Source organism: Lonchura striata, chromosome 28 (assembly GCF_046129695.1).
Source record: "Lonchura striata isolate bLonStr1 chromosome 28, bLonStr1.mat, whole genome shotgun sequence".
Lineage (NCBI taxonomy): Eukaryota > Metazoa > Chordata > Aves > Passeriformes > Estrildidae > Lonchura > Lonchura striata.
In genome coordinates, this window is record NC_134630.1 from 7777778 (window position 1) to 7801140 (window position 23363).

The 23363-nt window shown below is 59.9% G+C and overlaps 4 protein-coding genes across 6 annotated transcripts; 1 reads left to right on the forward strand and 3 right to left on the reverse strand.

The window, feature by feature from the left end:
- Nucleotides 1-973: 973 nt before the first annotated feature.
- On the reverse strand, nucleotides 974-3542 carry DDA1 (DET1 and DDB1 associated 1). The gene is made up of 5 exons (XM_077788883.1): nucleotides 3483-3542; nucleotides 2590-2670; nucleotides 2101-2152; nucleotides 1611-1672; nucleotides 974-1194 (listed from the first exon to the last, which is right to left on the reverse strand). The coding sequence occupies exons 1-5, from the start codon at nucleotides 3483-3485 to the stop codon at nucleotides 1084-1086; spliced, it is 309 nt and encodes a 102-aa protein (XP_077645009.1). The 5' UTR covers nucleotides 3486-3542; the 3' UTR covers nucleotides 974-1083.
- A 436-nt stretch (nucleotides 3543-3978) lies between these two features.
- On the reverse strand, nucleotides 3979-4625 carry MRPL34 (mitochondrial ribosomal protein L34). The gene is made up of 2 exons (XM_021544892.3): nucleotides 4549-4625; nucleotides 3979-4458 (listed from the first exon to the last, which is right to left on the reverse strand). The coding sequence occupies exons 1-2, from the start codon at nucleotides 4608-4610 to the stop codon at nucleotides 4188-4190; spliced, it is 333 nt and encodes a 110-aa protein (XP_021400567.3). The 5' UTR covers nucleotides 4611-4625; the 3' UTR covers nucleotides 3979-4187.
- Nucleotides 4626-6004: 1379 nt separating this feature from the next.
- Nucleotides 6005-15191, forward strand: ABHD8 (abhydrolase domain containing 8). Its single transcript, XM_077788887.1, has 5 exons — nucleotides 6005-6590; nucleotides 10126-11014; nucleotides 13523-13693; nucleotides 13983-14199; nucleotides 15043-15191. Exons 2-5 carry the CDS (start codon nucleotides 10134-10136, stop codon nucleotides 15184-15186), a joined length of 1413 nt encoding a protein of 470 aa, XP_077645013.1. The 5' UTR covers nucleotides 6005-6590; nucleotides 10126-10133; the 3' UTR covers nucleotides 15187-15191.
- Nucleotides 15192-17403: 2212 nt separating this feature from the next.
- Nucleotides 17404-23363, reverse strand: BABAM1 (BRISC and BRCA1 A complex member 1). 3 transcript variants are annotated; one of them, XM_077788885.1, is made up of 9 exons: nucleotides 23288-23304; nucleotides 21963-22378; nucleotides 21374-21432; nucleotides 20307-20427; nucleotides 19758-19836; nucleotides 19243-19267; nucleotides 18985-19108; nucleotides 18193-18279; nucleotides 17404-17670 (listed from the first exon to the last, which is right to left on the reverse strand). In XM_077788885.1, exons 2-9 carry the CDS (start codon nucleotides 22344-22346, stop codon nucleotides 17464-17466), a joined length of 1086 nt encoding a protein of 361 aa, XP_077645011.1. In that variant the 5' UTR covers nucleotides 22347-22378; nucleotides 23288-23304; the 3' UTR covers nucleotides 17404-17463. The 3 variants fall into 3 exon arrangements, with proteins under 3 accessions (XP_077645011.1, XP_077645012.1, XP_077645010.1); XM_077788886.1 differs by having other exon boundaries at nucleotides 21963-22381; nucleotides 23288-23298; XM_077788884.1 differs by having other exon boundaries at nucleotides 17409-17670; nucleotides 21963-22358; nucleotides 23288-23363.

Below are 23363 nucleotides of genomic sequence, written 5' to 3' on the forward strand. Positions count from 1 at the left end.
CCACGGGAAGGGCTCCCCGTGGAAAAGCAGCTGGGATTTTGGGATCATCCCATCCTCGGCCGAGGTTTTCCAGGAATGTCGAGGCTCCGGCTGTGCTCCGCATTCCCGGGATTCCAGCCGGGAATCTTCCACCACCCAGCCCGGCTCCCCCCAATTCCAGCCGGGATTCCCCCGGATCCGGAGCTGCTCCGGCTCTCTCCCCTGGGAATTCCCAGGGAAAAATGGGGATTTAAGGATCCACAGGGTGGGGGGGAAAAAAATCCCTGGATCCAGCCCCCCCCCAAAAATCCCGGGATGCAAATTCCCGGGGATGGGCTCCAGCCGTGATGGGAGCCCGGGAAAGGGGTTGGGAATTCTCTGGAAAAACGGGAAAGGCCTCACAAGTCGTGGTTGGGTTGGGAATATCCAAAGGATTCCTGGGAATTTCTCCAGGGAGAAGTGAAGGGAAAAAAAAATCCTGGAATTTTACAGGGAGGGGATGTGGGGAATCCCAGGGAAAAATGGGTTTGGGGAAGGGAGGAGATCCCGAAAAAGTGGAATTTTGGGGGGGAAAAGATTTTAAAAAGTTATCCTGGAATTCCACAAGGAGCAGATCCAAGGAATCCCAGGGAAAAGGGATGTTTGAGAAGGGAATAAATCCCAGGAAAAGTGGATTTTTGGAAATTAAGAATTCTAGGATAACAGAAGGTCAGATCCAAGTGATCCCGGGAAAAATGGATTTTTGGGAATTAGGAATTCTGGGATGTCACAGGGTCAGATCCAAGTGATCCGGGAAAAGCGGATTTTTGGGAACGAGCTCTCCGGGGGAGATCTCAGGAGCAAATCCCAGGAATCGCAGGGAAAAGGGGAATTTGGGGAATCGGGAGCAGCACCCAGGAATCCCAGGAAAAACGGGAATTCCGGCACCGGGGGCCCCGAAGGATGGACAAATCCTCCCTCTCCATAAAAATCCCATAAATACAAACCAGGAAGCGGCAAGGAGGCAAATCCCAAATAAATAGGGCGGATCCCGGGAATTCCCAGAGCGGGGGGGAGGCGCAAAAAAGCGGGAAGAGCCTCGGGAATTCCCGGATTCCCGGGATTTTAAGTGTCCTCGGTCATGTCCTGGCTGCCGGTCCGGGCGATTTTCCGCGGCGGGGCCGAGTTCTCCCCCTCCAGCTCCCCCTGCTCCTGCTCCCGCTTCTTGGCCGCATTCTGCAATCCCAGGGAATTCCAGGGAATTCCGGGGGGTTCCGGGGGGTTTGGGGGATTTCAGGGGGAATTCTGAGGGATTTCAGGGATTTTGGGGCATTCCAGGGGCAATTCCACAGGGAGACTCCCAGCATGGACATCCCTGGGATTCCCAAATCCCGGGATTCCCAAATCCCAGCATTCCCACACCTCATAATTCCCAACCCCAGCATTCCCAAACCCTGTAATTCCCAAATCCCAGCATTCCCAAATTCCCAACCCCAGCCTCCCCCCAATCCCGATTTTCCCTCATTTCCAGGGCTTGAGCCACCCTGGGGATTTCCCGCCTGGAATTCCCACAGGAACAGCTCCTGGCACCAACCAACCCCAAATTCCCAGGAAAATCCACCCCAAATTCCCGGGAAAAGCGGGAATTTCACCTTTTTGTCCCACTGCTGGTGGAGGTAGCGCAGGAGGATGTTCGTCTTCTCTGTCACGATTACTGGGAAAAATTCCGGGGAAAAACAGGGAAAAAATTCCAAGTTTTAGGAGGATTCCAGTGGTTGAGGAGGGTGGAAAAACTGGGAATTGCTGGAGGGAAATTGGTGATAAAGAGGCAGAGAAACTGGGAATAAAGAAAGGGGGAAGTGGGAATAAATAGAAAGAAAATTGGGAATAAATAGAGGGAAGCCTGAGACTAAAAAGAGGGAAAATTTGGAATAAAAAAGTGGGAAATTTGGGATAAATAAGGGGAAACTGGGAATAAAGAAAGGAGAAAATGAGAATTACTAAAGGAAAAACTGGGAATTAAAAGGGGGAAACTGGGAATTAAAAGGGGGAAACTGGGAATTTAAAAAGGGAATCCTGGGAATAAAGGGAGGGAAGCTCCGGGCTCTTGGATCCAGAGGGGATTTTCCCGGGAATACTCACTCTGCTCCGAGGGGAATTCTCTGGTGGGCAGGTACACCGAGGGCCGGCGGTTCTGCAACGCAACGGGACAGGGCCTCAGGCTGGGAGTGCCGGGAATGCCGGGAATATCGGGAATATCGGGATTTGGGAACACCAGCGTTCGGAACACTGGGATGGGGAGTGCCAGGATTCAGGAATGCCAGGATTAGGGAGTGCCAGGATTCAGGAATTCCAGGATTTGGGAACATCGGGATTTGGGAATGCCAGGATTTGGCACTGCTGGGATTCAGGAACGTCGGGATTTGGGAATGCCACAGTTTGGGAACTGCAGGACTGGGGAACTCTGGAATTAGGGAATTCCAGGACTGGGGAATTCCGGGATTCGGAAATGCCGGAATCTGTGAATACTGGGATTGGGAACCCCAGGATTTTGGAATTCAGGGACTGGGGGACTCCAGGATTGGGAATTCCATAATTTGGGAAGTCCGGGATTGGCCCCGGAGCACTCACGGAAGCCTTGCAGACGGAATCCGCATGGAACCTGCTGAAGTTGCTCTTGTTGTACACCGGGAGCCCCTTCAAGAAATCTGCCTGGAGAGGCACAATTCCCAGAATTTTCCCCAAATCCCTCAGGAGCGCCGGCACCCCCCAGGGAATGAGGGGAACTCCCGGGAATTGGGCAGCTCCAAACTTCCCCTTCCCACAGAAAACTCCCGGGGTGATCCCGAGGCTGTCACCCCTAAACACCCCCAAAAACAAATGGTTTGGCCCCATGACCCCCCCCCCCCAAAACAAATGGTTCAGCCCCATTTTAGGGTGTCCCCCCGTAAAACAAATGGTTCAGCCCCATTTTAGGGTGACCCCTGAACTCCCCCACAAAACAAATGGTTCAGCCCCATTTTAGGGTGTCCCCCATAACCCCCCCACAAAACAAATGGTTCAGCCCCATTTTAGGGTGTCCCCCTGAACCCCCCCACAAAACAAATGGTTCAGCCCCATTTTAGGGTGTCCCCCCATAACCCCCCCATAAAACAAATGGTTCAGCCCCATTTTAGGGGGCCCTCCACCCACATTGGGGTGCTCCAACCCCACCCCAAAGCCCCAAACCCCCCTGGGGCTCCACAAATCCCCAAACCCGGCTCTGGAGCTCCCCAAATCCCCAAACCCCCCTGGGGCTGCCCAGATCCCCAAACCCTGGAGCTCTCTCACACCTCCAAACCCCCCACACCCCCAAACCCCTCACCCCCCTCACACCCCCAAACGCCTCACACGCCTCACACCCCCAGACCCCTCAGGCCCCCAGACCCCTCAGACCCCCCAGGCGGCCTCGGCGCGGCCGCGGCGGTACCGGGAGGGCGGCGGGGCGGGCGCGGGGCCGCCATGGCGGCGGGGCCCTCACGTACCATCTTCTCCGCCGCCAGCCGGGAGCGGCCGCCCCGACCCGCCCACCGCCATGCCCGCCCGCTCCGCTCTCAGCGATTGGTCCGCGCCGCGCAACCGTGCACTGCTATTGGGCGCGGCGCCTGTCAATCATCAACAGGAAGGTCGGGTTGGGGCAGGAAGTGCCCGCGCGGAAGGACCCGGATGGAGCGCGGCGCGGGGCACGCCGGGAGTTGTCGTTTGGGCGGCGATCCATCTCATTAATTAATTAATGACGGATCGTTAAGCGGCGCGCGCGGGGAGAAGAATTCCTTCACTTTATCCCATCCCAGAGGTGATGCTGGAATCAGGAGCCCAGAGGATGCGGCAGAGTGAAGTAAACCTGAATTCCAGCTTTAATTTCGCACCTCCCACCCTTTCCAAATATCGGCGCCAGATTCCCACTCCTCATTAAATTCCCCAGCCTAATTAAATCCACCACCCTAATTAATGCAAGAAGTTCCAGGCGACACGCTGAGATTTCAACCCGCTCTGCATCGCCACGGTTTATAAACCAACAAAACGTAAAAACTTGGAATAAACACGCCAGGATAATTGAACAACTGTCTCGGAGGGACGCAGATGACACTGCGAGCAGGGCTGCGCTCCCCCTGCAGGGCCCGGCGGGACCATCCCGAATTCCTGGAGGATTCCCGGAGGAGAATTCCCGGGGAATTCCCGGCGCTGCCTCAGTGGCTCAGGGATTTCCTCCCCTTCAGCATCCGCCGCAGGATCACGGCGATCCCGCCCGCAGTTCGGATCCGTTTGATCCAGCCGTGAGTCTTCTTTCTCTTCCAGTTGTTGGGCTGGTACTCGTTCCCCCGGGATTTCCCCCGGCTTTGCTGGAAACCCCACGGCGGCACCGGGAGGCGGCGGAGAACGGCGGCGCTGGAGCTCCCGGGAAGCGGCTCCAGAGCGTTCGGCAGCGGCGGGAAGGGAAAACCACGCAGCAGGGACAAGCTTGGGGGGAATGAAAGCAGAACAAGGAGTGAGGAGAAGGAGTAAAGGATTAATTTGGAATTTTAAGGTCGGGATTTCCCCTCCCGGTACCTGCGGCTCACCGGGCGCAGCGCCGCCATTTTGTCCCGCTCACCAACAACGCCGCTTCCCATTGGCTCCGTCCTCCCAGCCAATCACAGCTGCGCTACGCCGCAAGGGCTGGTGGGGGCCGTAGTTCCCCGGGGAGTTGCCGCGGCAACGGCGCCATTGCGGCCTTGTCGCTCGGGGCCTGTCGCGACAGGCGACAAAACCGCTCCCGGGGCCTGAAAGGGGCTCCAGGAGAGCTGGAGAGGGACTGGGGACAAGGCCTGGAGGGACAGGACACAGGGAATGGATTTGGGAAGGGAAAAGGGAGAGCTGGGTGGGATTTGGGGATTTGGGGATTTTGGGAAGGGATTCCTGCCTGGGATGCAATTCCCAGAGCAGCTCCGGCCGCTCCGTCCTTGGAACGTCCAAGGAAAGGCTGGAGCAGCCTGGAAAGGCGGCAGGTCCGAGATGGGGCCGGATTGGGATTTCAGGTCCTTCCCACCCAGCGAATTCCAGGGTTTTCCTCTTCGGGATCAATCCCAGCCCCATCCCAAGGGCAGCAGCAGCTCCGGGATTTTTCCCTCCTGGTTTTTGTGTCCCAGCAGGAAGGACGGGAAGCGGCTCAACCCTCCCCACCCCAGAATCTGGGGAATAAAAACCCCAAAATTCAGCCCTGGTTTGCTGTTTGGCCTCCTGGCACTGCCACACATGTGCCAGGTCGGTGGCACCGCCACCGTCACGGCACTGCCACACGTGTGCCGGGTCGGTGGCACCGCCACCATCATGGCTCTGTCCCTGGCACTGCCATGCTCGTGCCCTTTGCCACCCCACAGGCACCGCAGTGTCACCACCCCATCCCAAAGGCCACCTCTGTCCCCTCCTGTCCCTGTCCTGTCCCTTTCCTTTACCCCTGTCCCCGTTCCTGTCCCCGTCCCTGTCCCTGTCCTGTCCCTGTCCCCGTTCCTGTCCCCATCCCTGTACCCGTTCCTGTCCCTGTCCCCATTCCTGTCCCCATCCCTGTCCCTGTTCCTATCCTTGTCCCCGTTCCTGTCCCCATCCCTGTCCCCATTCCTGTCCCCATTCCTGTCCCCATCCCTGTCCCCGTCCCCATTCCTGTCCCCATCGCTGTCCCCATCCCTGTCCCCGTTCCTGTCCCTGTTCCTGTCCCCGTTCCTGTCCCTGTTCCTGTCCCTGTCCCCATCCCTGTCCCTGTTACTGTGCCTGTTCCTGTCCCCCCGTCCCCTCCGTTGCGCCGTGCCTCAGTTTCCCCGCCCGTGTCCATCAGCCCCTGTCCCCATCCCTGTCCCCGTTCCTGTCCCCATCCCTGTCCCATCCCTGTCCCCATCCCTGTCCCCATCCCTGTCCCCATCCCTGTCCCCGTTCCTGTCCCATCCCTGTCCCCATTCCTGTCCCCATCCCTGTCCCCGTCCCTGTACCCGTTCCTGTTCCTGTCCCCATCCCCATCCCCGTCCCCCCGTCCCGCCGTGCCTCAGTTTCCCCGCCCGTGTCCGTCAGCCGCGGTCCCGCCCCTCAGCGGGGCTTTGCCTTTTCCATGGCGACCGCTCCAAGGACGAGCCCCGAGCGCCCCCGGAGCGGCCGCGGCCGCCACCTCGGGGCATTCCTGGGATTTTTGGGAATTTTCCGGGGGGGCTGAAGGAGTTCCATCCCCCCCCCCCCCCCCCAAAAAAAAAAAAAAAAAAAAAAAAAAGCCTGGAAAAAACCCCGGGATTTGAACCGCCCTGCTCGCACCGCCCCGGCATCGCCTCTCCAGCGGGAATTCTGCGCTATTCCAGCCTTCCCACCGGGAATTCTGCGCCATTCCAGCCTTCCCACCGGGAATTCTGCGCCCTTCCAGCCTTCCCACCGGGAATTCTGCGCTATTCCAGCCTGCCCACCGGGAATTCTGCGCCCTTCCAGCCTGCCCACCGGGAATTCTGCGCTATTCCAGCCTTCCCACCGGGAATTCTGCGCCATTCCAGCCTTCCCAACGGGAATTCTGCGCTATTCCAGCCTTCCCACCGGGAATTCTGCGCCATTCCAGGGTTTTTTCCTCGGCCGCCCATGAGGTGAGCGGCGCGTTCCCCTCTGCGGTGCTGCGGGAATGTCCTGACGCCAAAGGTGCTGCCGCGGGAGGCGATGCCCCCAAAATGCGGGAATTCTTCCCGTCGGGAAGAGAAAAAAATCTGGGATGCGACGGGGGTTGGGGTGCTTTGGGGCAGAGAGGAGCGGGAGCCGGGAAAATCCCGGATTTCTGCAGGTGCGGGGAGCGGGAAAGGGGGAATTATCCTGGAAACACAACTTGGGGAAAAGCTCATTTCTTTCCTTCCCTTCCCTCCCTTCCTTTCCTTCCCTCATGATGCAACGGAGGGGAAGGATTGCTGGGGGAGGTGGGAGCCGCTGGAATTTTGGGAAAACCTGCCCGTGGTGGGGGAGAGGCTGGGCTGCTTCCAGTGCCTGATCGTAAATCCTGATCCCAGACCCTGATCCCAAATCCTGATCCCAGACCCTGATCCCAAACCCCGATCCCAGACCCTGATCCCAAATCCTGATCCCAGACCCCGATCCCAGACCCCGATCCCAGACCCCGATCCCAAATCCTGATCCCAGACCCCGATCCCAGACCCCAATCCCAAATCCTGATCCCAAACCCAGGTGCAAGTCCCAGCACTGTTCCCGTGTCCCCTGTGCCATGCCACCGCAGGATCCCAGCACAGGATCCCGCGGCAGATCCCGGATCGCAGCAGGATCCCACAGCCAGATCCCCCATTTCCACCTTGGCGCCATTCCCAGCCTTACACAACAGGCGCCACATTCCCCAAATCCTGAATTTCCAATTTCTCAAATTCCCGAAACCCTGAATTCTCAGATTCCCAGATTCCCAGGTTCCTGAAATCCCAAATCCCGGATTCCCAGATTCCCAAATTCCCGAAATCCCGGATTCCCAGATTCCCAGGTTCCTGAAATCCCAGATTCCCAAATTGCCAGATTCACAGCTTCTGTAATTCCCAGATTCCCGGGATCCCTCGGGCAGGGAAGGAGCCGGGCTGAGGCCGGGATAATCCCGTTTCCACGGCAACCGGCGCCATTCCCAGATTCCCGCATCCACCGGGATCTTCTCCTGCCTTTCCTCCCTGGCTGCTCCCAGCACGGAGCGCGGGGGAGGTGGGAGATCCGGGGATCCAGGGATCTTGGAATCCAGGGATCTGGGAATCCGGGGGTCTGGGAATCCGGGGATCTGGGGATCCGGGGATCCAGGGACACGGGGATCCAGGTATATGGAAATACAGGGATCTGGGAATCCAGGAATCCAGGGATCTGGGAATCCGGGGGTCTGGGAATCCGGGGATCTTGGAATCCGGGGATCCAGGGACACGGGGATCCAGGTATATGGAAATACAGGGATCTGGGAATCCAGGAATCCAGGGATCTGGGAATCCGGGGGTCTGGGAATCCGGGGATCTGGGGATCCGGGGATCCGGGGATCCAGGGACACGGGGATCCAGGTATATGGAAATACAGGGATCTGGGAATACAGGGATCCAGGGATCTGGGAATCCGGGGGTCTGGGAATCCGGGGATCTGGGAATCCAGGGATCTGGGAATACAGGGATCCAGGGATCTGGGAACGGGATCTTGCAGGAATGGGAACTGGGATCCCACAGGAATGGGAACTGGGATCCCACAGGAATGGGAATGGGATTGTGCAGGAATGTGAACTGGGAATGGGATCCCGCAGGAATGGGATCCCACATGGGATCCCGCGGGATCGGCGCTCGGGTCCTGCTCTCTTTCCCGCTGCCATCAATAATTCACCGCGTTCCTTTTCCCTCAGCCATAATTAACCCATTCCTGACCTCCATGCCCCCATTCCCACCAGCTTTTCCCCGGAATATCCCCAAAATCCAAATTCCAGGAGCGAGCTTTGGGAACAGCTGGGATAATCCCACTCCCAGGATGGGATTATCATTCTTTAGTTTATTTTGAGGTGGGATTTCAATTAAATTTTAATTCCCACCTCGGATGCTGCTTCTGACCGCAGCCGTGTTCATATTTAATGAGATAAATATTTCAATTTTGTGGGATAAATATTTACCTTTCATGGGAAAAATAATGAATTCCTGTGGCTGGAGCTTCCCTATGCTCCATTTCTTGGGAAAATGGGAATTTTCTGTACCAAACAGGCTTTTTTTTTCCCAGGTTTTTTCCTTCAGTCAGAACAAATCCCTTTTCCAAAGGCTGTGATGGGAACTTGAGGGGACAGAAAAGAGCAGGATAGGGAATTTTCCATGTTTCCATGTTTTTCCATATTTTTCCATATTTTCCCACATTTCCCCCATTTTTCCAGGGATTACCATGCTGAACAACATCACTGACAGGTTCCCATTGCCAAAACCCTCTCCTGGAATTGGGGCTGAATCCCATTTCCCCCTAATTTCCCCCCATTTTTTTCCCATTTTCCCCCATTGTCTGATGTTCCCCCCCCCAGTGTTCCCCATTTTCCTCCCCATTTTCCTCCCCATTTCCCCCCATTTTCCCCTACTTTTCCCCCATTTTCCTCCCCATTTTCCTCCCCATTTTCCTCCCCATTTCCCCCCATTTTCCCCTCATTTCTCCCCATTTTCCTCCCCAATTCCCCCATTTTCCCCCCGATTTCCCCCATTTCCCCCCATTTCCCTCATTTTCCTCCCCGTTTTCCTCCCCATTTCCCCCATTCCCCTCATTTTCCCCCATTTCTCCCCAATTCCCCCCATTCCCCCCATTCCCCCCATTCCCAATCGCCCCATTTCCCCTGATTTCCCCATTTCCCCCCATTTTCCCCCAGTCTCCCCCATTTCCCCCCCATTCCCCCAATTCCCAATCCCCCATTTCCCTGATTTCCCCAATTCCCCCCATTCCCCCCATTCCCCACATTCCCCCAATTCCCAATCCCCCCATTCCCCCATTCCCAATCCCCCATTTCCCCAATTCCCAATCCCCCCATTCCCCCCATTCCCAATCCCCCATTCCCCCAATTCCCCCAATTCCCAATCCCCCCATTCCCCCCATTCCCAATCCCCCACTCCCCCCATTTCCCCATTCCCCCATTCCCCCCATTCCCCCCATTCCAAATCCCCCATTCCCCCATTCCCCCATTCCCAATCCCCCATTCCCCCAATTCCCAATCCCCCCATTCCCCCCATTCCAAATCCCCCATTCCCCCAATTCCCATTCCCCCATTCCCCCAATTCCCAATCCCCCCATTCCCCCCACTCCCCCCAATCCCCCATTCCCCCCATTCCCAATCCCCCCATTCCCCCCATTTCCCCAATTCCCAATCCCCCCATTCCCCCCACTCCCCCCAATCCCCCCATTCCCCCCATTCCCAATCCCCCCATTCCCCCAATTCCCAATCCCCCCATTCCCCCAATTCCCAATCCCCCCATTCCCCCATTCCCAATCCCCCATTCCCCCATTCCCCCCATTCCCAATCCCCCATTCCCCCATTCCCCCATTCCCAATCCCCCATTCCCCCAATTCCCCCAATTCCCAATCCCCCCACTCCCCCCATTCCCATTCCCCCATTCCCCCATTTCCCCATTTTCACCCTTTTCCCACCCCCAGGCATCACCATGCTGACCAGCCTGACCGAGGGCTTCCTCTGCTGCCTGCTGGGCAAGACGCCCAACGCCGTGGGGCCGCTGGACAGCGTTGAGTCCTGCGACGGCTTCACCTTCCTGGAGGTGAAGCCGGGCCGCGTGCTGCGCGTCCGCCACGCCGTCCCCGAGCGCCGGGGCCCGCCGGAATCGCCGGCCGCCGCCGCGGCGCCGGAGCGGCCGGCGCTGCGCTGCCAGCGCCGCATCACGCTCTACCGCAACGGGCAGCTGCTGATCGAGAACCTGCCCGGGGCCAGCGGCGAGCCGGGAGCGCCGGAGCCCGCGGCCACCAAGGACGGCGCGGCCACCAAGGACGCCAAGGATGGCGCAGTCACCAAGGATGGCACGGCCACCATGACCAAGGACAGCATGGCCACCACAACCAAGAACGGCGCAGCCACCGTGGCCACCAAGGCCACCAAGGACGGTGTGGCCACCACGACCAAGGACAGCATGGCCACCGCGGCCACCAAGGATGGCGCGGCCACCAAGGACGGCACGGCCACCGCGGCCACCACGGCCAAGGACGGCGCGGCCAAGCGCCGCAAGCGCAAGCCCAAGAGGGTGGTGACGGTGGACTGCAAGAAGCGCATCACCAGCTGCAAGGGCACGCACGGCGACGTGGTGCTCTTCTTCATCCACGGCGTCGGCGGCTCCTTGGACATCTGGAAGGAGCAGCTGGAATTCTTCTCCAAGCTGGGTTACGAGGTGGTGGCGCCGGATTTGGCGGGGCACGGCGGCAGCTCGGCGCCGCCCGTGGCCGCCGCTTACACCTTCTACGCGCTGGCCGAGGACATGAGGGTCGTGTTCAAGCGCTACGCCAAGAAAAGGAACATCCTCATCGGGCACTCCTACGGGTGAGGGGCTGGGTCCCCCTGGAAACCGGGAACGGCCACAGATCCCCCATTTCTGGCGTCCGGGGTTTCCATTCGGGGCGTTTGTCCCATTTATTCTGGGATGCGGAGCTCCACAATCCTTGGGTTCTGTGCAAGCGTTTCCCAAGGAAAGGAACATCCTCACCGGGCACTCCTCCGGGTGAGGGGCTGGGAGCAGGGTGGGATCATCCCGTGAAACGGGAATGGCCACAAATCCTGCATGTCAGGTGTTTGGGGGTTCCCTTTCTTTTTTATCCCATTTTTGGCCTGGCTTTATCCCTTTTATCCCATCTTTGTCCCATTTATCCCATTTTTATCCCTTTTATCCCATCTTTGTCCCATTTATCCCATTTTTATGCCATTTATCCCATTTTTATGCCATTTATCCCATTTTTATGCCATTTATCCCATCTTTGTCCCATTTATCCCATTTCTATCCCATTTTTATCCCATTTCTATCCCATTTTTGCCCCATTTATCTTGTTTCTATCCCATTTATCTCTATCCCGTTTTTGCCCCGTTTATCCTGTTCCCAGCCCGTTCTTGCCCCGTTTGCCTCATTCCCAGCCTGCTCCCAGCCCCGTTTATCCCGTTCCCAGCCTGGTTTTGCCCCGTTTATCCCATTCTTGCCGTGTTTGTCCCGTTCCCAGCCCGTTCCCAGCCCCATTTGTCCCGTTCCCAGCCCGTTCCCAGCCCCGTTTGTCCCGTTCCCAGCCCATTCTTGCCGTGTTTGTCCCGTTCCCAGCCCGTTCCCAGCCCCGTTTGTCCCGTTCCCAGCCCATTCTTGCCGTGTTTGTCCCGTTCCCAGCCCGTTCCCAGCCCCGTTTGTCCCGTTCCCAGCCCATTCTTGCCCTGTTTGTCCCGTTCCCAGCCCATTCTTGCCCCGTTTGTCCCGTTCCCAGCCCGTTCCCAGCCCCGTTTGTCCCGTTCCCAGCCCCTTCCCAGTCCCGTTCCCAGCCTATTCCCAGCCCGTTCCCAGCCCCGTTTGTCCCGTTCCCAGCCCATTCTTGCCCCGTTTGTCCCGTTCCCAGCCCATTCTTGCCCCGTTTGTCCCGTTCCCAGCCCGTTCCCAGCCCCGTTTGTCCCGTTCCCGCGGGAGGGAAGGGCAGGGCCGGAACTGGGACAAGCCGGGATTAGGGATCCGCCTCAGCGGAGGAGCCGGGGCCGGCGGGGCCAGCTCGGGACAAGGCTGGAGGGCACGCGGGGGGCTGCATAATCCGCAGAATTAGCATAATTATTATCATTAACATGATTAATGTCATCTATACAACCAATGTCATCAATATCATCTATATAATTGATATAATTATATAATTAATATAATTAATACAGCCAATATAACCAATAAACCAATCTAATCAGTACAATCAATATAATTACATAATGAATAGAATAAATATAACCTATATCATCAATATAAATAGTATAATGAATATAACCAATATAATCTATATAATTACACAGTTATTATAATTAATATAATCAATATAACTAATATAGTCTATATAATTGCTATAAATGTATAATTAATATAATTAACATAATCAATATAATATAACCTATATAATCTGTGGAGTTGTGGCAATAATCAATGTAATCAATATAATTAATATACTCAACATGATCAACATAACCAATATAATTAATGATTATATAATTAAACTAGTGAAAGCCAAAAACCCCACCGTTATTTTTAACCCTTTCAGGGTGTCCTTCTGCACGAGTACCCGGAGCTGGTGCACAAGGTGATCATGTCCAATATAATTAATATAATCAACGTAATTAATGTAACTAATATGGGTAATAATTATATAATTAAACTAACAAAAGCCAGCAGCCCCATGGTTATTTTTAACCCTTTCAGGGTGTCCTTCTGCACGAGTACCCGGACCTGGTGCACAAAGTGATCATGATCGATATAATGAATAATTAAAATAACAAATTAATATAACTAATAATTAAAATGACAACTTTGTGGATATTTTTAACCCTTTCAGGGTGTCCTTCTGCACGTTCCTGGCGCACGAGTACCCGGAGCTGGTGCACAAGGTGATCATGATCAATATAACTAATAAATAAATAACAACTTTGTGGATATTTTTAACCCTTTCAGGGTGTCCTTCTGCACGTTCCTGGTGCACGAGTACCCGGAGCTGGTGCACAAAGTGATCATGATCGATATAATGAATAATTAAAATAACAAATTAATATAACTAATAAATAAATAACAACTTTGTGGATATTTTTAACCCTTTCAGGGTGTCCTTCTGCACGTTCCTGGCACACGAGTACCCGGAGCTGGTGCACAAGGTGATCATGATCAATATAACTAATAAATAAATAACAACTTTGTGGATATTTTTAACCCTTTCAGGGTGTCCTTCTGCACGTTCCTGGCGCACGAGTACCCGGAGCTGGTGCACAAGGTGATCATGATCAATATAACTAATAAATAAATAACAACTTTGTGGATATTTTTAACCCTTTCAGGGTGTCCTTCTGCACGTTCCTGGCGCACGAGTACCCGGAGCTGGTGCACAAAGTGATCATGATCAACGGGGGCGGCCCCACGGCGCTGGAGCCCAGCCTGTGCTCCATCTTCAACCTGCCCCCGTGCGTGCTGCACTGCCTGTCCCCCTGCCTGGCCTGGAGCTTCCTCAAGTGAGTCACACTGCCGGGGTGTCCTGTGCCACCCAGGGGTGTCCCTGTGCCACCCACGGGTATCCTGTACCACCCAGGGGTGTCCTGTGCCACTCAGGGGTGTCCTGTGCTACTGAGGGGTGTCCTGTGTCATCCAGGGGTGTCCTGTGCCACCCAGGGGTGTCCTGTGCCACCCAGGGGTCACCCTGGCACTGCCACCCCGAGGGAGGTGACAAAGCGTGACCTGCGTGGGGCTCGCCCTCGCTGCCACCCCCCAAATCTGGGGCTGACCCCTCTCCCCCCGTGCCAGGGCCGGCTTTGCCCGGCAAGGTGCCAAGGAGAAGCAGCTGCTGAAGGAGGGCAACGCCTTCAACGTCTCGTCCTTCGTGCTGCGGGCCACCATGAGCGGGCAGTACTGGCCCGAGGGCGACGAGCTGTACCACGCCGAGCTGGCCGTGCCCGTGCTGCTGGTGCACGGCATGCACGACAAGTTCGTGCCCATCGAGGAGGACCAGAGGATGGCAGAGGTGCGGGGGTGCCACCCAATCCCGCCCCGGAAAGGGTCTGGGGGCTCTGCCCCCCCGAAATTTGGGGTGGCTGTGGATGGTTGGGGTGGTGGGAAATGGGAGGAGGAAAATCCGCTGGTGATCGGAGGGGCAGTGCCAGGGCTGGCACAGGGGTGGGGGCAGCTTGGCACGGGCAGGGACGTGGGAAATGGGACTTGGGAAATGGAAAATGGGACAGGGGGCGTGGGCAGGGACACCCTGGCAGGGCAGGGACATGGGCAGGGACATGGGCAGGGACACGGGACATGGCAGGGACACCTTGGCATGGGCAGGGACATGGGAATGGGACATGGGACATGGCAGGGACAACCTGGCACGGGCAGGGACATGGGCAGGGACACGGGACATGGGCAGGGACACGGGACATGGCAGGGATAACCTGGCACGGGCAGGGATGTGGGAAATGGGACTTGGGAAATGGAAAATGGGACAGGGGGCGTGGGCAGGGACACCCTGGCAGGGCAGGGACATGGGCAGGGACATGGGACATGGGCAGGGAGATGGCAATGGGACACGGGACATGGCAGGGACACCCTGGCAGGGCAGGGACATGGGAATGGGACATGGGACATGGCAGGGACAACCTGGCACGGGCAGGGATGTGGGAAATGGGACTTGGGAAATGGAAAATGGGACAGGGGGCGTGGGCAGGGACACCCTGGCAGGGCAGGGACATGGGACATGGGCAGGGAGATGGCAATGGGACATCGGACATGGCAGGGACATGGCAGGGACACGGGACATGGCGCGGCTCGGGGGGCCCGTGCCACCTCGGGGGTCTCACGGCGTCGCTGGCACCCGCAGATCCTGCTGATCGCCTTCCTGAAGGTGATCGACGAGGGCAGCCACATGGTGATGCTGGAGTGCCCGGACACCGTGAACACGCTGCTGCACGAGTTCGTGCTCTGGGAGCCCGAGGCGCCCGCGGCCCGCGCCGACACCGAGTGAGGCCCGGCGGCACCGGGACGGCGGCAGCTCCCGCGGCAGAGCCGGGCTCCGGTTCGTGTCCCGGGGCCGAGCCACGAGGCTCCCCGGGCCGGGCGGCAGCGCCGGGAGACGGAGCGCGGCGAGTCCCGGCACCGGGGACAGCGGGGACACGGCACGGCCGGTCCCCGACCCACAGGGACAGCGGGGACAGCGGGGACACGGCACGGCCGGTCCCCGACCCCGGACATGTCACAGTTGGTCCCCAGCCCCAGGGACAGCGGGGACAGCGGGGACACCACGGCCGGTCCCCGACCCCGGACTTGTCACACTTGGTCCCCGGACATGTCACAGCCGGTCCCCAGCCCCAGGGACAGCGGGGACACCACGGCCGGTCCCCGACCCCGGACATGTCACAGCCGGTCCCCGGACATGTCACAGCCGGTCCCCAGCCCCAGGGACAGCGGGGACACCACGGCCGGTCCCCAGCCCCGGACACGCCACCCCCGGTCCCCAGCCCCGGACATGTCACACTTGGTCCCCGGACACGCCACCCCCGGTCCCCACCCCCGGCGCTGGAGCGGCTCCGTCCCGGGTTTTTGTCGCCGTCGTTGTCGCTCCCGCACGCGGCGGCAGCCCCGGGGACACCGAGAGGAGGCGGCGACACCGGGAGGAGCCGGGAGGTCCCCGCAGGGATTTTTGGGGTGATTTTCGGGAGAACCCAGAGGCTCCTCCGCGCTGGGATTTGCCCGGATTTTGGGGGATCGTTGTGGGGTTCGGCAGCTCCTGCTGGGATGAGGAAGATGAAGATTCCCGGGATGACGGCACGGCGCCTTCCCGCGTGTCCCCGCTGCCACCGTCGCTTTTAGGGTCGTCAGAGCCCCCTGGGGCCACCCCCGGACCTTTCCCGGCTCCGTCCCCCCGGAGCAGCGGGGGACAGCGGGACCCCGACTCCCGGTGACGATTCCCGGTAATTCCCGCCCGGATCCCGCCGATTCCCGGGAGCCGGGCACGACTGCAGGAGCCACCCGAGGATGTCGCCGGTGCCACCCGCAGTGCCAGGAGGTGCCACCTGTCCCCCCCTCCCCAAAATTCCCGACATTTAAACCAAAGAAGGCGCCGACCCCACGGACACCTCGCCCTGTCCCTTGTCCCCACCGTGTCCCCTCCCCACGCGGGGCTGGCACCGCCCCGGGTGGCACAGGGGCCCCCGCAATGTCCCCACTGATGTCCCCGGGCTGTCCCCTGTCTCACAATGAGAATTTTACCCCTCCCCGGCACCCCAAAACTGCCACCACCGCCCCCAAAAACTGTCACATCTGTCCCCCGCGGGAGGCGCGTTGCTGTCGCGGTGCCACCAGCGGTGCCAGCGCTGTGTCCGTGCCGTGGCACCAGTAAAGCCGTGCTGGTCCCAGTCCTGGCCGGGTCCGTACGGGGAGCGCGCCGGCGCCGGATGCCAGAAATTCCCGGGAAAGTGGAGAGTTTAGTGGGGAAAATCGGAATATTCCCAAAAAACGCCACACCTTGGGGTGCCTGGTGTCACCTTGGGGTGTTTGGTGTCGCCTGGGGGTGCCCGGGAATGGGAGTGGGGATTTGGGATTGGGAAGGAGGGGTTAGAAGCAGGGATGGAAGGATTGGGAATGGGGATTTGGGATTGGGAATGGGGATCTGGGATTTGGGATTGGGATTTGGGATTGGGGTGACGCCCTCGCTGCCGATGACGTCACACGCAGAGCCCAGACACTCAGCGCCCTCCGGTGGCCAAAAGCGGCACTGCCGAGGGCCACCAACCGCGCCGGGACCCCCGAGGCGGGGAGGGGACCCGGGACAGGGGACACGGGACACGGGACAGGGGACCCGGGACAGGGGACACGGGACAGGAGAGGGGACATGGGACAGGAGAGGGGACAGTGGCACCAGAGGTGACCCCAACCCCGTCACCCACCCCAAAAAAACCACCAGGACGCTGCCACAAACGGGGACAATTCTCTTTGTGCTGATGCCGCTGCCCCGGGCGCCAGCTGGGGCGTCCCCCATGCCCATATCCCTCCAGCCGTGTCCCCCTGCCCGTGTCCCCTGCCCGTGTCCCCTGCCCGTGTCCCCGGCCGTGTCCCCTGCCCATGTCCCCCTGCCCGTGTCCCCTGCCCGTGTCCCTCCAGCCGTGTCCCGAGCCGTGTCCCCGGCCGTGTCCCCGGCCGTGTCCCCGGCCGTGTCCCCTGCCCGTGTCCCCGGCCGTGTCCCCTGCCTGTGTCCCCTGCCCGTGTCCCCAGCCATGTCCCCGGCCGTGTCCCCTGCCATCCCTCAGGGGGTGGCCTCGCCGTCCCCGTCCCCGTCGCCGTCGCCGTCCAGCAGCCCGTAGCGCGCGTGGCTCTGGCACGGCCGCTGCAGGGGATGCGCCAGCAGCTTGGCCATGCAGTTGTGCAGCTCCAGCGCCGGCCCCGCCAGCGCCACCTCGAACTTGTAACTGGTGCCCTTGGTGTCCAGGCTGCCCAAAAACCCGAACATGTCCTGGGAGGGGACACGGCGGGGCCGCATCAGGGTCATTCTGACCCCAAATCCTGAGAAATCCCCTCCCTTTGTCCCCTCCCTTTGTTCCCTCCTTTGCCCCCTCCTTTTGCCCAAGTTTCCCCCCAAAATTCCGTCCTTTTGTCACCCCGTTGGTGCTGAACCCCAACCGCCTCTGCTCTCCTAAATCCCCCCCATTCCCACCCCATTTCCCCCTCAATCCTCCCTTCTCTCTCCTCACTTCCCATTTCCCCCTTTTTTTACCCCATTTCCCCCTTAAATCCCCCCTTTTTCCCCAAATTTCCCTTTTTTCTCCACAAGCCTCCTCCAACCCCCCACATCCTCACAAAAGGGGGGATTTGGAGGAAAAAGAAAATTTAAAAAAAGGAAAAATGGGGAGAAATGAGGGGGGAAATGGAATTTAGGGGTGAAATGGGGGAAAAAGGGAGGATTTGGGGGGGGGAAGAGAGGAATTGGGGAAATTGGGGGAAATTGGGGGGATTTGGGGGCATTTGTCCCTTTCACCTTCCAGCTGCTCTCGTCCTCCTTCTCGTCCAGCCCGTTGTGGATGTAAACCACGTCAAAGAAGAAATAGGGGCACTGCAGCAGCTTCTGGGGGGAAAAAGGGGAAATTGGGGGGAACTTGGGGTGAGATTTGAAGATTTGGGGGACTGAGGGGGAAATGGGGCAGGGAAAGAGGAGATTTGGGAGGAAAAAGGGGGAATGGGGAGAAATGGGGAGTTTAAGAGATCTGGGGTGGAAATGAGGAATTTTGGGCTGGAAATGGGGGATTTTGGGGTGGAAATGGGGGATTTGGGGCTGGAAATGGGGGATTTTGGGCTGGAAATGGGGGATTTTGGGAATGAGGAATTTTGGGCTGGAAATGGGGGATTTTGGGGTGGAAATGGGGGATTTTGGGCTCGAAATGGGGGATTTTAGGGTGGAAATGAGGAATTTTGGGAATGAGGAATTTTGGGCTGGAAATGGGGGATTTTGGAGTGGAAATGGGGGATTTTGGGGTGGAAATGGGGGATTTTGGGAATGAGGAATTATGGGCTGGAAATGGGGGATTTAGGGCTGGAAATGGAGATTTTGGGCTGGAAATGGGGGATTTTGGGGTGGAAATGGGGGATTTTGGGGTGGAAATGAGGAATTTTGGGGTGGAAATGGGGGATTTTGGGGTGGAAATGAGGAATTTTGGGCTGGAAATGGGGGATTTTGGGGTGGAAATGGGGGATTTTGGGCTGGAAATGGGGGATTTTGGGAATGAGGAATTTCGGGGGGTTCAGGGTGGCACGGGCGCTTCGGGGTGCCCACCTTGGCCTGCTCGGCCCCGCAGAAGGGGGGCTGGCAGCGCCCCAGCACCAGGATGGTTCTGAGCACGAAGGGCGGCGGGATGGTCGGGACGCTCTCGGTCACCGGCAGCTCCACCTTCTGCTGGCTGCCGGGCACCCAGGGGACAGCCACAGGGTCGGGGTGGCGCCCGCGGGGCCGGGGCTCAGGTGCCACCCTCCCCTGGCACCTCCAGCCCCCCCCGCCACCCCCGGAACATTCCGGAACCCCCCCAGTGCTCACATGAGGTTGAAGAGCCCGTCCAGATCTGAGCAGGGGGTCAAGGCTGGTCCTGGCACCAGTGACAGCCCTGGGCCACCCCCAGGGCCACCCAGGCACTTGTGACACCCCTGGGCCACCCCCCGGGCCACCCCCAGGGCCACCCTGGCACCTGTGACACCCCTGGGCCACCCAGGCACTTGTGACACCCCTGGGCCACCCCCAGGGCCACCCTGGCACCTGTGACACCCCTGTGCCACCCCCAGGGCCACCCAGGCACTTGTGACACCCCTGTGCCACCCCCAGGGTCACCCTGGCACCTGTGACACCCCTGGGCCACCCCCAGGGTCACCCTGGCACCTGTGACACCCCCGTGACACCCCTGTGCCACCCCCAGGGTCACCCTGGGACCTGTGACACCCCTGGGCCACCCCCAGGGCCACCCTGGCACCCAGGACGCCCCGGTGGCACCCAAGGAACCCCAGGACACCCTGGCACCCCCGGGACACCCCGATGCCCCCGGGTGGCACGGTGGATACTGAAGGACTGGCACACGACGGTGTCCAGGTCGTAGAGGCAGCTGCAAACCTCACGCGGGTCCGACGTGAACCCCGAGAGCTGCGGGGGCACCGCGCTGGCACCGGCGCCATCCCTGTCCCCACCCTGTCCCTGTCCCTGTCCCCACCCCTGCGCCCATCCCTGTCCCCACCCTGTCCCTGTCCCCACCCCTGCGCCCATCCCTGTCCCCACCCTGTCCCCACCCCTGCGCCCATCCCTGTCCCCTCCTGTCCCGTGTCCCTCTTTGTCCCCAACCCTGTCCCTTGTCCCCATCCCTGTCCCGCCAGTGTCCCACCCTGTCCCTGTCCCCATCCCTGTGTCCCTCCTTGTCCCTACCCCTGTCCCATCCCCATCCCCATCCCTGTCCCCTCCTGTCCCCTCCTGTCCCCCGTGTCCCCACGCTGTCCCCTCCTGTCCCTGTCCCCATCCCCGCGCCCATCCCTGTCCCCTCCTGTCCCTGTGTCCCCTCCTGTCCCCTCCTGTCCCCCGTGTCCCCTCCTGTCCCCTCCTGTCCCCGTCCCCGTCCCCACCCAGGTGCTGTCGTTGTTCACCACCACCAGGGCGAACTCGTGGCTTTTGTCGATTTTGTGTTTGGTCCTGACGAACATCTCGATCATCTTCTGTGCCACCGTCAGCGCGTTGCTGCGGGTCCTGCGGGGGCACCCCACAACCACAGCTGGTACCCCAAAAACACCCCAAAACCACAGCCGGTACCCCAAAACCACAGCCGGTACCCCAAAAACACCCCAAAACCACAGCCGGTACCCCAAAACCACAGCCGGTACCCCAAAACAGAGCTGGTACCCCAAAACCACCCCAAAACCACAGCTGGTACCCCACAACCACCCCAAAACCACAGCCGGTACCCCAAAAACACCCCAAAACCACAGCTGGTACCCCAAAACCACAGCTGGTACCCCAAAACCACCCCAAAACCACAGCTGGTACCCCAAAAACACCCCAAAACCACAGCTGGTACCCCAAAACCACAGCTGGTACCCCAAAACCACCCCAAAACCACAGCCGGTACCCCAAAACCACAGCTGGTACCCCAAAACCACAGCTGGTACCCCAAAAACACCCCAAAACCACAGCCGGTACCCCAAAACCACAGCTGGTACCCCAAAAACACCCCAAAACCATAGCCGGTACCCCAAAAACACCCCAAAACCACAGCTGGTACTCCAAAACCACAGCTGGTACCCCAAAACCACAGCTGGTACCCCAAAAACACCCCAAAACAGAGCTGGTACCCCAAAACCACCCCAAAACCACAGCTGGTACTCCAAAAACACACCCGGCACCCCAAATATAGTCCAAAGCATCCCAAAAAGCACAGCTAGCACCAACAGGCTCCAGCTCAGGGACCCCAAAACCAGCAGGGACAGGGACGGGGACGAGGACAGGGACAGATCAGCACTGGGGCTCAGGGCCCCAAATCCAGCCCCCGCTGTCCCCATCCCTGTGTCCCCATGTCCCTGTCCCTGTCATTGTCCCTGTCCCTGTCCCTGTCCCCATGTCCATGTCCCCATGTCCCTGTCCCTGTCCCTGTCCCCATGTCTCTGTCCCCGTCCCCATCCCTGTCCCCATCCCTGACCCGTTGAAGGACTCCAGTTTGGGCAGCGCCATCTCCTCGGCCAGGTCCAGGCAGATGATCTGGGGGGGCACAGCTGAGACCCCAAAGTGTCCCCGGGGCCCCTCTGGGACCTCCCAGAGAATCCCCCAGTATCCCCCAGTTGCCCAAATTCCCCTCCCAGTGCCCCAGATTCCCCTCCCAATCCCTCCCAGTCCATCCCAGTGTCCCCCAGGCCCCTCCTAGTCTCCCCAATCCCCTCCCAGTGCCCCATATTCCCCTCCCAATCCCCTCCCAATCCCCTCCCAGTCCCCCCAATCCCCTCCCAGTCCCCCCCAGTCCCTCCCAATCCCTCCCAGTCCCCCCCGATCCCCTCCCAATCCCCTCCCAGTCCCTCCCAATCCTCTCCCAATCCCTCCCAGTCCATCCCAGTGTCCCCCAATCCCCTCCCAGTCCCCCCCAATCCCCTCCCAGTCCCCCCAATCCCCTCCCAGTCCCCCCAATCCCCTCCCAGTCCCTCCCAGTCCCCCCGATCCCCTCCCAATCCCCTCCCAGTCCCCCCCAGTCCCTCCCAGTCCCTCCCAATCCCCTCCCAGCCCCCCCAATCCCTCACCAGTTTCTCGGGGCAGTTCACCCGGGGTGTTCTCACGGTCACCTCGCCGTGCTGGGTCCCGCCCGAGCCGTGCCAGGCCGTGCCAGGCTGGGCCGGGCCCGGGGGGCTGTGGCCAGCGCTGGCCGCCTCGCCCTCGCCCTCGCTGCGGCTGCCCACCGCCTCTCCCCGGTTGCCCGCGGCCTCTCCCCGGTTGCCCACGGCCTCTCCCCGGTTGCCCACGGGCTCCCTGAGGTTGCCCACCGCCTCTCCCCGGTTGCCCGCGCCGCCCGGGCCGCTCGGGGCTCGGTCCTCGGCGCCCTCGGGGTTGGAGCGGGTGCGAGGCCGAACTTCTGGAACCTTCTCCTCCTCATCCTCGGCCGCGCTGCTCGGCTCCGACGTGTCCATCCTGGAACGGGGCTGGGAGCCCAAAACCGGGGCTGCTGGGGACCCCAAAACCGGGGCTGCTGGGGACCCCAAAACCGGGGCTGCTGGGCACCCCAAAACCGGGGGATTCTCTGTGCCTGGGACCCCAAAACCGGGGCTGCTGGGCACCCCAAAACCGGGGGTGCTGGGGACCCCAAAACCGGGGGATTCTCTGTGCCTGGGACCCCAAAACCGGGGCTGCTGGGCACCCCAAAACCGGGGGTGCTGGGGACCCCAAAACCGGGGCTGCTGGGGACCCCAAAACCGAGGGTGCTGGGGACCCCAAAACCGGGGCTGCTGGGGACCCCAAAACCGAGGGTGCTGGGGACCCCAAAACCGGGGGTGCTGGGGACCCCAAAACCGAGGGTGCTGGGGACCCCAAAACCGGGGGTGCTGGGGACCCCAAAACCGAGGGTGCTGGGGACCCCAAAACCGGGGGTGCTGGGGACCCCAAAACCGAGGGTGCTGGGGACCCTAAAACCGGGGGATTCTCTGTGCCTGGGACCCCAAAACCGGGGGTGCTGGGGACCCCAAACCCGAGGGATTCTCTCTGTGCCTGGGACCCCAAAACCGGGGGATTTTCTGCCTGGGACCCCAAACCCGGGGCTGATCTAGGGTGGGACCCCAAAACCGGCGGATTCTCTGTGCCTGGGACCCCAAACCCGGGGGATTCTCTCTGTGCCTGGGACCCCAAACCCGGGGGTGCTGTGGGGCGGGACCCCCAAAGGGGAGAGATCCCGGTGGGGCTGGGACCCCAAAACCGGGGAGATCCCGCCCCATTCCCCCCCCACGCCCCCATCTCCTCCCGCCCCCCTTCCCTCCCTCCCGCCTCTCCTGTTCTCCCCCTGAACCCCCCGAAACCCCCCAAAACCCCCCGGACCCCCCAAAACTCCCCCAAATCCCCCCGAGCCCCCCGCGCTCACCGCTCGCCGCCGCTCGGGCTCCGCCGGAAGTGCCGGCGCGCGGAGGCTGCTGGGAGTTGTAGTTCCTCGGGCGCCC

Coding starts and splice junctions, on each gene's coding strand:
- BABAM1 (XM_077788885.1), bottom strand. CDS start 22,346: ATGGACACGTCGGAGCCGAGCAGCGCGGCCGAGGATGAGGAGGAGAAG. Junction 21,433..21,962: donor TGAACTGCCCCGAGAAACTG/GTGAGGGATTGG, acceptor GTGCCCCCCCAG/ATCATCTGCCTGGACCTGGC. Junction 19,109..19,242: donor GACGGGCTCTTCAACCTCAT/GTGAGCACTGGG, acceptor GGTGCCCGGCAG/CCAGCAGAAGGTGGAGCTGC.
- DDA1 (XM_077788883.1), bottom strand. Junction 2,153..2,589: donor ATTCCGTCTGCAAGGCTTCC/GTGAGTGCTCCG, acceptor GTTGCGTTGCAG/AACCGCCGGCCCTCGGTGTA. Junction 1,673..2,100: donor AGAATTCCCCTCGGAGCAGA/GTGAGTATTCCC, acceptor AATTTTTCCCAG/TAATCGTGACAGAGAAGACG.
- MRPL34 (XM_021544892.3), bottom strand. CDS start 4,610: ATGGGAAGCGGCGTTGTTGGTGAGCGGGACAAAATGGCGGCGCTGCGC. Junction 4,459..4,548: donor CTGCGCCCGGTGAGCCGCAG/GTACCGGGAGGG, acceptor ATTCCCCCCAAG/CTTGTCCCTGCTGCGTGGTT.
- ABHD8 (XM_077788887.1), top strand. CDS start 10,134: ATGCTGACCAGCCTGACCGAGGGCTTCCTCTGCTGCCTGCTGGGCAAG. Junction 11,015..13,522: donor CTCATCGGGCACTCCTACGG/GTGAGGGGCTGG, acceptor TAACCCTTTCAG/GGTGTCCTTCTGCACGTTCC. Junction 13,694..13,982: donor CTGGCCTGGAGCTTCCTCAA/GTGAGTCACACT, acceptor CCCCCGTGCCAG/GGCCGGCTTTGCCCGGCAAG.